This window comes from Anser brachyrhynchus, assembly GCF_964034855.1.
Source record: "Anser brachyrhynchus genome assembly, chromosome: 7".
Taxonomy (NCBI): domain Eukaryota; kingdom Metazoa; phylum Chordata; class Aves; order Anseriformes; family Anatidae; genus Anser; species Anser brachyrhynchus.
The window spans coordinates 3,081,944-3,094,400 of NC_137701.1; the positions used below are offsets into that span (position 1 = coordinate 3,081,944).

Genomic DNA, 12,457 nt, shown 5'->3' on the forward strand with positions numbered 1-12,457 from the left:
ATAGGATGGTGAAAATGCATCTGCCGAGGAAAACAGTGAAGACATCGATGCTCCATCTTCATCCAGAAAAGCATCTGGGAAATCCCACAATCAGGATGAAACAGAGGGTAAATGTTAACGTGATCATTTCTGTGAAAAATATATTTTAAAGGTGATTGAAAGCAGTTGCTCTTTGATAGCTGGCTTTCTATAAATACCTGTCAGTTTCTTTCAAACCTATGGGTACTGAAGCACATTGTTACAGTGTATGTCTTTGTAGGATGTTCCCATTCATATCTAGGCTTTAACTTTGTTAAGTGTTTTAAAAGGACTGGATATGGCCAATTGGTCATTTATTTCTGGGAACAGCTCTGTTTGTTCCCCTCCTGGCTTGCTAACCATCTGGTCTCTATTATTTACTTTATCTAAAGCTACAAATACATTTTAAGTTTTTAATGCATCTCAGAAAGTCTTCTCGCTGTGTTTTGGTTTGGTTTTCTGTGGTTATCTCTTTGCTAGCCTTCTTGGCTGAGACTTGAGTGTTTCAGAATATTTGATTTTACTGTATGAGAGTGTTGTCTACCTGCACTGTCATCCAAAGTAAAATAAAGTAGCTAAAAAGAGGGTTTGTTTGCTTTTATTTTATTTTTTCCCTCCTGCTTAGTTATCTCCTGTCCTGATTAGAGGGCCTAGGTTTATTTCTTCCCTTATTTTTCTGCCGGATATTCCTGGCTATGGGTTCCCTGGATGGTTTTCTGTGTGCGGTTACTGTGATGGTAATGTCTCCTTAGATCCCTTAATGAAATAACCTTAATTTCTTTGGTTTTCCTACATAATGAAAGGACTTGTACGAAGTGGTAGGAGTAGCACTTTGTTTAGTTTGTATCACTGCTTGGTGATCCCATGCCTCAGGTTCTGGATTTGAGCCTGGGCCTTGTAGCACTGCAGTCTGTTTCAGACACCAGGACTTTAGAAGGTGAATATGTACTTCCCGCACTGGCCAGGGCATATCTTGTGGCATTGCCAATACTGTGAGATAGCAAAGTGTGACTTCTGATCTCTTTGTGTTGGTTCTTGGACTCCTTTTGTTACTTTCACTGCAAATTCTCAATTCTTCCTCTTTTTTTTCTTTTTCTTTTGAATATCAAAAATAGGATTAAATTGTCTCACCTTACATATGCCTTGGTGATGCCTTTTACTGATGCCTCTGAAGTACTTCCAAGCTGTGGTCTTCTGCACTTTATTCTGCCCATGATTTTTTCATATCACAGAATCACAGAATTGAAGGGGTTGGAAAGGACCTTGAAAGATCGTCGGGTCCAACCCCCCTGCCAAAGCAGGTTCCTTAGAGCAGGCTGCCCAGGCAGGCGTCCAGACGGGCCCTGAATATCTCCAGAGAAGGAGACTCCACAACCTCCCTGGGCAGCCTATTCCAGTGCTCCGTCACTCTCACCATGAAGAAGTTTTCGCACGTTGGTGCAGAACTTCCTGTGCTCCATCTTGTGGCCATTACCCCTTGTCCTGTCCCCACAAACCACTGAAAAGAGGTTGGCCCAATCCCGCTGTCTCCCACACCTCAGGTATTTATACACATTGATGAGAACAATGTGTAGACATATGTGTATACATATATAGTCTTTATCAAAGAGAAAACATATCCCAATAATATAGTGTTAATTTTTCTCTTATTACAGAGAACACAGAGGTCTCGAGAAGTCTGTAGAATCAAGGATGCATTGATAATATTTATCACTATTTAAAGAGTTGTTAGTAGAATTCAGAAGAAAAATGATAGAAAAAATCATTGTTAAAATCATTTTTGATACACTGATGTTCAGAGCTGGTCTTCTGTTGTCTACAGCCAAAGAAAGTGAAATAAAAGAGAAATTACATTAATCTTTTTTAGCCAGAATAAAAATAACCAAATATATTCTGAAGATTTTCAAATGTATAAGCCCAGGTGTAGTAGCCAAAGTTCCTCTTGTCCATAGGCAAAGCATAGTAGGTTTATTTTTCAGTCACGACTTTATTCTGTCTGTGTGTCTCTATCAAATCTTTAGATGCCCAATCCTCCAACACAAACCTTCCAACACTATGTATTTTGATGGCTAGCAGATGAAGAGAAACGAAGCAAAAATGATTGCTTTTAGTCTCTTTTTGCACTGAAATAAACTTGTGGGCAGTTATAACCCTGGGTTAAGTTTGTAATTAAAGGTTTTAATTTAAAAAAGAAAAAGGTGAATGTGTGTAAAATTATATGCTTTAAGCATATTTATTTTGGACATATAGCATCATATGTTTATTTATGATAAAGAATTTTGTTATTTCTTTTTCCGGAGATATGTTAATAATGTGGATTTTGCATTTACACAAGTGAAAAGGTACTCATTGTCATGGATAGAGTGGATAGAAGATCTTATTTTAAATTATTTCTAAAAATTGTCTGCTGCATTATTGTTTAGTGTGATTGTCTACTCAGCCTCTTCAACTGAAAAGCTTTGTTCCATCTGACCAGTTCAGTGCTTGAAAATTACTTAATATGCTCCTCTTGTATGGATCGAGAAAAATGTTGAATAAACTATTGCTTCGTTCAGTGTGTTCATCCCTATGTTTGTTCATATCAAATATCCAAAAAATGTTAGAGGCTGGGAATACCAGGCATTGGTGATGAATAACCCAGTGTTTGAAAACCAAAGAGGATGTTAGAAGCTCTTCTGCATTTCTGTAGGTCTTTTTCTTATAGAATAGCTCTTTTAAGTGGGCTACTAATTATGAAGAATTCTGTTTTCTCTGTACTTGCCCTAATAAAGCAGTGTGTGCTTTTGATTGTTACAAGCCTTTTCTGCTTCTTTCTCAACCAGGAGAAACTGCAGATGGCGTCAGTAAATCTGTTCATCGAGTCTTTGCATCCATGATTGGGGAAAATGAAGAGGAGGACGATGACGAAGAGGAAGAAGAAGAGGAAGAAGAAACTCCTGAGCAGCCCACAGCTGGAGATGTTTTTGTGTTGGAGATGGTCCTAAATCGAGAGACCAAGAAAATGATGAAAGCAAGTATTTAAACTTTTGTGTAACTTTTTATCTTGCAAAATGTAGTAAATGAAGGCCAGTTTGCATGATTTTAGCTACTTGCTGAGAGACTTGCTTGAGAATAATTCTGTGTAGGAGACTTCTGCTTGTGTTGGCATCCTGTCTTTGTTTTTTAGAAGAGTACTGTTTGGAAACTTTCAAAAATAATGAAGTAAATTTTTCCAGTGTCTGGATTTTATTTATTTTAGATATCAGAATTATTCTGTCAGTTATGAAAATTAGCAAATATTTTGGTTGGTCATTTTGATATTGCTAGCACTTAAATAATTTGTTATTAGGTTGTATAAAGCGCAAGTGTGACTGTTGTCTCCTGAATTTGGGCACAGCTGCATCATTGATAAAAATATCAATATCCTGTTTCCATTTAGGAGAGAAGACCTCGCAGCAAACTTCCTCGTGCCTTGAGAGGTCTGATGGGAGAGGCCAATATCAGGTTCGCAAGAGGAGAACGTCAGGAGGCTATTCTGATGTGCATGGAAATCATTCGACAAGGTATTTTAGAATGCTAAAAAATTCTGGCTTTAAGAGTGGGGTGAAATTGTCTTGTGCATCAGGAAGTTCAGTGTGGCTTCACTGATGATGAAAATACTCAGTACAAGGAATGTCATTGTGTAATTAGCATTAAATTAAGAATCTGCAGTGCATTTATGTTATTTTGCTTTAGAGAAGAAACTGTCACCCTAATTTTACTGCTTTCCACAGATTACTTCTGTCTTTGTAAAACTACAACCAAAGTGTAAACAGCTATTGGCATAACTTCTAAAGTAGAAAAAATGCTGTAAATGGTTGTTGTTAGGTTTAGTCAGGCTGTTTAATGATTTATAAAAAAGGAATTGGAAGCTTATCAGCAATTTTTTTTTCTGAATTGAAACAGTAATGTTGATGTTTCATTTAATTCTCATATTTGTTGTTTGAAGAAAGACAAGTTTCTTGTTTTCAAGTAGGTTTTAAAACAATAGTTCTTAATTGTTCTCTGTCTTTTTGTAGCTCCTCTTGCTCATGAGCCCTTTTCCACTCTTGCCATGATCTATGAAGACCAGGGTGATATGGAGAAGTCATTACAGTTTGAACTGATTGCAGCTCACTTAAATCCTAGTGACACTGAGGAATGGGTTAGACTGGCAGAAATGTCACTAGAACAGGATAATATTAAACAGGCTGTTTTCTGCTACACAAAAGGTAAGGTAGCAGTGATTTTAATATTTTAAAGTAAATGTTAGGTGCTAATGGCAATCGTGTCGTTTTCTCCTGCTTTCCAACAGTTTGCTTCAGTTTGCTAAGATTCTGGTACTTCTGTCCAGACTTTGGTAAAAGATTCACGAATCTTTATCATACGGTGTCTTTTTCGTACAAAAAGCTTGTGCATGTAATGATGTGTCCATTAATATTCTGTCAGTAGGCAAGTGATGTTACCTTATGTTTTTGGAGAAGAAAAAGAGAGTCCTAGTTGAATTTATTTCTGGTAGCATCTACCTGTGTTTCAATCTGGTTTGCTTTCCTCAGGATATTTATTGATACAGCTTTTTCTGTTATCTGTTGTCAACTTAAATTTGCTGGTGTTTGCCAGGGCTTTGGCAGTGGAGTGATCAAGTAGACGAATATGAAATTTGTTATTGCCTTTTTCTAAACGTGGCTACTAATATTTTTAATATTTTGTGTATATTTTTCATGTTGCAGCTCTGAAGTATGACCCAACCAACGTGCGTTATCTATGGGAGAGATCAAGCCTGTATGAACAGCTGGGGGAACATAAGAATGCTATGGATGGCTACAGGCGTATTTTGAATCTCCTGTCTCCCTCTGATGGAGAGCGTTTCATGCAGTTGGCTAGAGACATGGCAAAGTAAGTTGGACTTAAAAATAGTGTGATTTCGTTTCCCAGAGTTTCTCAAAAGCTGGTATTAAAAGCTCTTTAGGTGATTGAAGCTGGGTGTGTAGCTGAAATCATGCAGGTGTTTTTGCTGGGAATGACCCACATACAAGCATGCACCCATGCATCATATATGTTGTGATGCTTCCAAAGGCTGACGTGTGGGAATTATCCTGTGCATGATCATTGCATCATCACAGAAGGGTTCTGTTAGAATATGAGAATAAAATGCAAATACTAGTTACCGAGAACATACCTACAGTACACAAAAATGTACTGTACTTGTATACAATTGTATCTGTATAATATCACTAGAGACCTGGAATCTCCTTGCCAGCAAGTCTGAGTGAAACAAGGTATTAAATCTGAGGTGCAGTCTTCAACGCAGTATAGTTTAAATATAGTTTATGATTTGTTTCTGGAGTAAGTCTCATCCCCTCTGCCATCATCTGGTCATCATCTCTGCCCCTTCCGCTGTTCTGCTAATGAGAGCAGATCAGGTCACAGAGGAGACTTTGGGTTCAAGTGTGTAGCTCTCTAATCTTAGTTTTCAGTAAGTTGTTTAATTGCTTTATACCTCTGCTTTCTCATGCATAACTTGTAGAAACCTGTTATTGGACCGTTTCAAAGACAGTTAAGTCTTTTGATTTTTTTGGTTGTGAAATGCACCAAAAATGCAAGAAGTGTATTGTAACAATATGATTATTGGAGTTCTTTGTAAAACTAGGTTAATGCAACACATCACTGATAACCTGGCTTGAGGCAAGGGATACTGAATAAAAGTTCCTGTAACGTCCCAACATATAGGGGATTATTTGAATATATAGGGGATTATTGGTAATTATTTGAAATACATGAAAATTGCCAAAAGTTATAAGGAAAGAAAAACTACCCTCTTTCTCACCATCTTTTGTAATTTACTCTCTCTAATTAAGATATTTTCAAAAAGACAAAGAAAATATAAAGGCAAAGAAATACAAAAAGCCTCTTGCTAGTGGTCAAAGTATATATTATCAGTTATCTCAAATACTTAATGTCTCATATCTGCATTTTTTAGGAGTTATTATGAAGCCAGTGATGTCACCTCTGCTATCGAGATAATAGAAGAAGCCATTAGTAAACACCAGAGTCTTGTCTCTATGGAAGATGTTAATATAGCAGCTGAATTATATATTTCCTCCAAACAGTATGACAAAGCACTGGTGGTATGGAGAATTAAATGCATTTGTGTACTGTGTTCATCACCTCTATGCCAGTCAGGATAGGTAGTCTGTATTCCTGTAGTGCTTAAATATGGTTGTATTTCTACAGTGGTAGAGATGATCAGATACTGTTTGCTTCCAATTAGTTCTGTAGTAATCATCATTGACGTTAACAGAAGGGGATTGTTCTAGGTTTAACATTTTGGGGTCCCTTCTCTCCTTCTCTACGATTGCCATAACCTTAGTAGCCAGAAGAGACCTACAAGCTGATTTGGGTATCTGTTGTACTACCAGCAAAGGGAATTCTCGAAGGTGAAGGTTGAAATATTGGCACTGAACGGTCTGATGCTTCAAATGCAGACCCTTGTGCTCTATCTGGCATACCTGTGTTATGACTAATAATTTTTGCTTTAAACATTAAGCACACATTCCAGAAAGACTCTAGAATTTGACTCTAAGATATCAGGAATTGGCAAAGGTCGCATATTTGTTCTAGTGGTTATTCACTCTCACTTCTGAGGCATGTTTCCTACTTGATTTGATCTGACTTTCAGAGGAACATCTTAAGTATCTGGCCATTATTATACTTTCCCAAATAGAGTGAAGAACCACTAATAATTGGGACTTTTTTTTTGTAAATTTTCTTGTTTAATTACCTCTTTTCTTTTTTTCTTTCCTACCTAAGATTTTATTTAGATCTCTCTCTGACAGTATAAAGTATTACTAGCCTGCAAGCAATTCCACTGACTCTTCTCTCTATACCTCTTTCTATTTTAAAAATCAGTCAATTCTTTGTACACGGTATTTGGATACCAGATTTATTAATATAGTGCTCAGTTGTAGAACTGTTCCATGTTTCTTCTTGATTGTTCTCCCAAGTCTATTCCTGTGATATTGTTTCTTGCTCCTAGATAGCTGAGTCTGTATTTTAGCTGGTTAAGTGGGCCTTTTAAAAGTAATTACCTTAATACAGTCATCTGGTTTGTTCTACTGAGGGCCATGTACTCTGTATTTATTTATCACTCTGGTTTTGGCAACAGTAGTGACTTAAATACTTACTTTACAATTCATGAACAAAAATACCAAACACATTGGGTCTTGGACCAACAATCCTTTACACTTGTGCATTTCCCCTCTCATACCTCCTTATTGGCAAGCAAATGTCTTGGCTAGTCTGTCTTCGATTTTAATTTTTTTAATTAGTTGTTCTGTTGTGCTAGTTTTATTGAGGTCATGATGTATGAGCAGGGTTGCTGTAAAGCATCTGACTGTATGTAGCTGTGTTATTTTATTTTTTTTTGAATGAGACAACCTTTGCAGTTTCCTTGCAGTGTGTTAGGCTGAGCAAGTGTTGGTGCACTTTGGAAAGATCTGTGGAGAGCTTAGCTACTTACCTGGTGCTTTGCTTTCTTTTTCTATCTTCTGAAAGGTATTAAAGAAGTTAAAAGTTTTTTTTAATTATTATTTTATTTTTGTTTTGTTGTTTTATTTTTATTTTTTATTTTTTTTAATTAAAAAAGCAAACTTTTCTAGTTAGGATGAAAGTAACCGTTTTATTTGCTAAAGAGATGCTGATTAGATCATCTAAGTATTCCAAAAATAGTGGAAAAAAGGACATAAAATGATAAAACTCGATACTAGTGATCTAACCCCAAGTGAAATGAATACCACTTTTCTTCGGAAAACTTTTGTGATGTCTAAAGCAACTGTCATGTAGACTGGTTACTCTGTATATCTTTTAAATCTTTAGAATGATATGAGTTACTTTTCTGTTTTAGGTTATTACTGATTTTGCAGGAATTGTACTTGAAAAAAAAGTGTCAGAAAAGTATCCTACTGAGGAGAAAAAAGGTAAATAGTTAACAAGCAGTTAGTATGACCCTTCCGTTCATCTAATGTGACATTTTTCTTTCCGTTACCTTTTCAGTTCCTGAGAGTGGTTTTGATGCATGATGACAGGCTTTTCTCTTTTCAAACTCTTCGATGTTTTTAATGAGTTACATACCATGACCTCGGAGTTCTATAAGGAGTTACTCTGATGTCCAATTAGCCCCAGTGACTCATTAGAGACAAGGACTGCTCTCCAGGCAATTGGAGGCCTCTTAAAGTTCTAAACATTCCCCTGAGTGTTCACATCAGGCCAGTTATTCCTGCTAGCTAAATAGCTTCCGAAAGAAAATCAGGTAAACTTAGTGGCATCTATATTCAAGAATATCAACCTTTGACCTGAAACTATTCTTCTTAAATCCTACTTCTGTTGTTAAACATTTAAATGTTTTGGTTTGTACCAATACCTAGGGATATTAGCCTGTAATTGTGACTTGAATAAAATAGCTGGTCTTTGAGAAATCAGCTTTATGAAAGCCATTGCTCAAGTCTGAACATATTTCTGTTTGGGCTTTAGAATGATCACAGCATGCCAACTCTTACACAGGCAGTCTGTTCTATGATTCAGCTGGTCAGTCGTTTCAGCGATACAGGCCAAACCTAATGCAGTTATAAGATACTTCTGTTGGCTTTTTACTTCAATGGAGTAGATTAAAATATAGATGATCAGAGAACATGGTGTTCAGAACAGCTGTCCTGATAGGAACAGATAACTTACAAGGAGCACAACTGTAATGAGTCTGGGAATTAAAACACAGTATTGCCAAGTTATCTGAAGTATATTCATTTCTTAATTTTGAAGTATATTCATTTCTTAAGACAAAGCTGCTAAACTACAGAAAGTCTTGGTTCCCCGCCACCTGTTGCTTTAAAACTTTTTTTTGATTGCTTCAAAACTTTTTTTTGATTGCTTCTTGCTCTGCTGTCCTTCAAAACAATGTACACTTTTCAGTTTAAACAAGAGTAAGCTACCAGTCAAATGTGGATTCAAAATTAAGTAACTTTTGGCTTAGCCAGTGCTACTTAGGGAAATCTGTTTCTGTTTAAGAAGATACAGCATCAGTGGTAGAAACTCAGGAAAGCCAGGAGGAGGCAGTGACTGACAGCCAAAGTCATCCAGTTGCTGAATCGAGCACTGCAGGTAAGTAATTTAGTTGTTAAATCGAGTACAATTCTATGAACTGATCATATTCTCAGGAATCAGGTTGCAATCATAGCAAAATCATGAAAGATTTCTAACAGTAGGAAAATAGGGCTGTCTAGAAAAGGTTCCTTGTGTATTGTTGTCTTTACTCAATATTTACTTTTAACCCAACCAGCCACCAAAGTCAAAAACATTCTCCCAGGGCTTACCCACTTTGAAAATGAATTTTTTTATTTTATGTGAATATACCAGCAGGTGAATAGTTGCTCTCATGCTGGGCATTAAGGTGTTCAGAGAATGATGAATTAATCAGCATGCAGTAATATGCAGTGACATGCAGTAATTGGATGTGGATGTAGAAGGTCATAGGGAAGCTTTAAGTTGGAAATTACTGTTTTCCTAGGTTGTAATCGTCACCCTTTCAATTTTCAGTGTAAGAATTAAGATGAAGGAGAACTTGAACAGGGTAGTTTAGGATGTTTAGTGACTGCATGTGCAGTAAGTATGATAGTGTAGTTTTACTGGGTGACCATTAATTTGGTACCACTTTGTCTCATGCTTGCGTTCTCATCAGACTGCATTCATTCTAGGTATTATGTAATAGTTTGTAGATAACTGTGTTTAACAATGTATATAGCCAGGTCCCTGACATACAGGGCTTGCCACTTAATACAGGATATTTCCTTGAGAAAGCAAGGAGAAGAGGGTACAGGTGCCTACGCTGTTAAAGGAAAGCTTTATGTAACAAATACATCTTAAGACAGAGGGGGAAGGCTCCAAACACATCCTACGGGATCTTGCTGTTGAAGTTGATGCAGACTGATAGCACTTGATATTTCAGATGAAATAATAAGGATCAGAGTCAGTTGTTCCAACAATCAGGAAAGATACAAAGGAAGGGAAGAGGGTAGGCCTACACCAACATTTGCTAGTCATTGAGAATATACTTTCTTGATCGTAGCTCAACATAGCCTGGAGGGGATGTGGGGCTATGGGAGATACTTGTTAAAACATTTGTTTGTTCAGAAAACACTTGTTTGTTCAGAAAGAAATTTGTTGTCTTCTCACAGCTGTGGAGAAGGTTAGCTGCTCCATACCTGAGGGGGTTCCCATAGATATCACAGTCAAGCTGATGGTGTGTTTGGTGCACCTGAACATCCTAGAGCCACTCAATGTAAGTAGAAATCAACTCAGAAATCCAAAGATAAATTAACAAAGCAGGTGATTTTTGCTGTCTTCATATGACTGAGGTCATTGAGAGGGCTGTGGAGATTTTTTGCTTTCCTCCCACCTCAAGACAGACACCTAGCAAACATCTAATAACAAAAATACTATTTTTGTCCTTATATGTCTTGCATTCAGTTGGAAGTGTTAAAAATCATAGCATAAAAAGGTGAGCTTCAAAAAACCAGATCTTAAAGTGGTGTTGTTGCTGTTTATTTGTGTTTTTACTATTTGTTGTTGTTTTTAAAGCCTCTCTTGACCACTCTGGTAGAACAAAATCCAGAAGAAATGGGTGACTTGTATTTGGACGTTGCAGAGGCATTTCTGGATGTTGGCGAATACAACTCAGCACTGCCTCTCCTGAGTGCCCTTGTCTGTTCTGAACGGTACAACTTGGCTGTTGTCTGGCTTCGGCATGCAGGTGAGAAGAATCAGGGCTGCTGAACATGTGGTACTGAGAGGTGATAGGACAGTGCTGAGCATTTCCAGAGAACTATGTCTAAGATCACTGGAACTTAGACGCAAGTGTTGAACAATAATTAGTATTTGCAAAACTATAATTGGAGTTTACTATGACAGCCCTGTCATGGAGGGTTTTCTTGTTCTTCTTACAGACTGAAATTTTCTTCAACTAAAAATACTTTATTTTCATCTAAGTGAACAGCATCTGTTCTCCATTCACTTCTGTATCAACTGACGATGCTGTAAGTGAAACTATAGATGCATCAGTGTGTATTTCTGAATATTTTCACTTTAATAATTAATATTTTGAGTGGTTTTAACTGGAGGAGCATCCGAAAAATATGTTAACTATTTTGCTTGCATTGAATCTTCTTTTTCTGCCATTTAAGTGTGTGGTGGTGTTTATGCTGTATCTAGAATGCTTGAAGGCTTTGGGACACATGGAGCGTGCTGCGGAGAGCTATGCCAAAGTTGTTGATCTTGCGCCGTTGCATCTGGATGCAAGAATCTCACTTTCAACACTTCAGCAGCAACTGGGTCGGCCTGAAAAAGCTCTGGAGGCTTTGGAACCCATGTATGATCCAGATACACTGGCTCAGGATGCTAATGCTGCTCAGCAGGTGAGTAAGGTGCTCTGTACTTCCAGTTTATGATATTTGCTAAACTATGGTAGTGGTCAAAGATATCAACTAGATAGGGCCAGGGATTGACACTTACCTATAGGATGGTGAGCTTTTGCAGCACAGTGAATGATTCATTATAGGATATCAGGGATGAGTCCTCATAGCTTTTTCTCCTTGACCATTTTGTCACTAAAATGCCCCACCTGATTAATTTATGTTGTATACAACCTTTTGGCCACCGAGAACCAGTCTTGACACCAATGACTTTCTATGAAGTTGATTAGCAGACGCTACATACAGACTAGATAGATGGTTTGGCCTCTACTGATTGTAAGTGCTGTCTTAGCAAAGGTCTATATCTGTTCTCCAGCAACATTATCACCATGAGTAAGAGAGATGCTTAGTCTCTCTGAAATTTAAGAATTTGAAACAGTAATCACTGCAGGGCAGTTTAAAGAGTTTTTATGTGTGGTGGCTAGGATTACAGTTCTCTAGAAGCTTTTACAATCCTATTAGTTCTTTTTTGAGTCAAAATTGTTTTATAAACTCTGTCTGTGGGTGGTTGAATAATAATGTTCAATAACATCTAGGAATTAAAGCTACTCCTCCATCGTTCAACATTGTTGTATTCCCAAGGCAAAATGTACGGTTACATAGACACTTTACTTACGATGCTGGCGATGCTGTTGAAGGTAAGCCAGTTTTTGCAGTTTTGCTTTAACAAACTTGTCAGCTATGAGTTGGGTTAAGACAAGGGACAAACAAACCCAGGAAGAAAACTAGTGGTATTGATATGCAAATGTTTTCATATTTTTGTTAGATAAAAGTCTTGCAGGGAGCCTGTTAATTCTAGGGACCCATAATACTGTCGTTTGCTACCTGTAGTGTGCAGAACAGTATCATTTGTGAGCATAGTTCATAATAGCTGTTTCTGAATATATGTAGAACATACCAAATGCTAAAGCTGCTTTTTACCT

At 37.2% G+C, this 12,457-nt stretch overlaps 1 protein-coding gene across 3 annotated transcripts in view; it reads left to right on the forward strand.

Annotated features, from left to right (window-relative positions):
- Positions 1-12,457, forward strand: part of GTF3C3 (general transcription factor IIIC subunit 3) — a 35,770-nt gene that overhangs the window by 786 nt on the left and 22,527 nt on the right. For 2 of the 3 annotated variants that reach the window (XR_013953652.1, XM_080599917.1), the window contains exons 2-13: positions 5-107; positions 2,841-3,028; positions 3,437-3,560; positions 4,056-4,247; positions 4,746-4,911; positions 5,996-6,143; positions 7,919-7,991; positions 9,076-9,168; positions 10,242-10,345; positions 10,645-10,816; positions 11,275-11,477; positions 12,071-12,172. Coding sequence is in view for 2 of the 3 variants with exons in the window: in XM_080599917.1 (XP_080456043.1) it covers positions 5-107; positions 2,841-3,028; positions 3,437-3,560; positions 4,056-4,247; positions 4,746-4,911; positions 5,996-6,143; positions 7,919-7,991; positions 9,076-9,168; positions 10,242-10,345; positions 10,645-10,816; positions 11,275-11,477; positions 12,071-12,172 (1,668 nt within the window). In the remaining variant the exon portion in view is untranslated. The remainder of the gene's footprint in view (positions 1-4; positions 108-2,840; positions 3,029-3,436; positions 3,561-4,055; positions 4,248-4,745; positions 4,912-5,995; positions 6,144-7,918; positions 7,992-9,075; positions 9,169-10,241; positions 10,346-10,644; positions 10,817-11,274; positions 11,478-12,070; positions 12,173-12,457) is intronic. The other variant, XM_080599918.1, reaches the window with a different exon arrangement.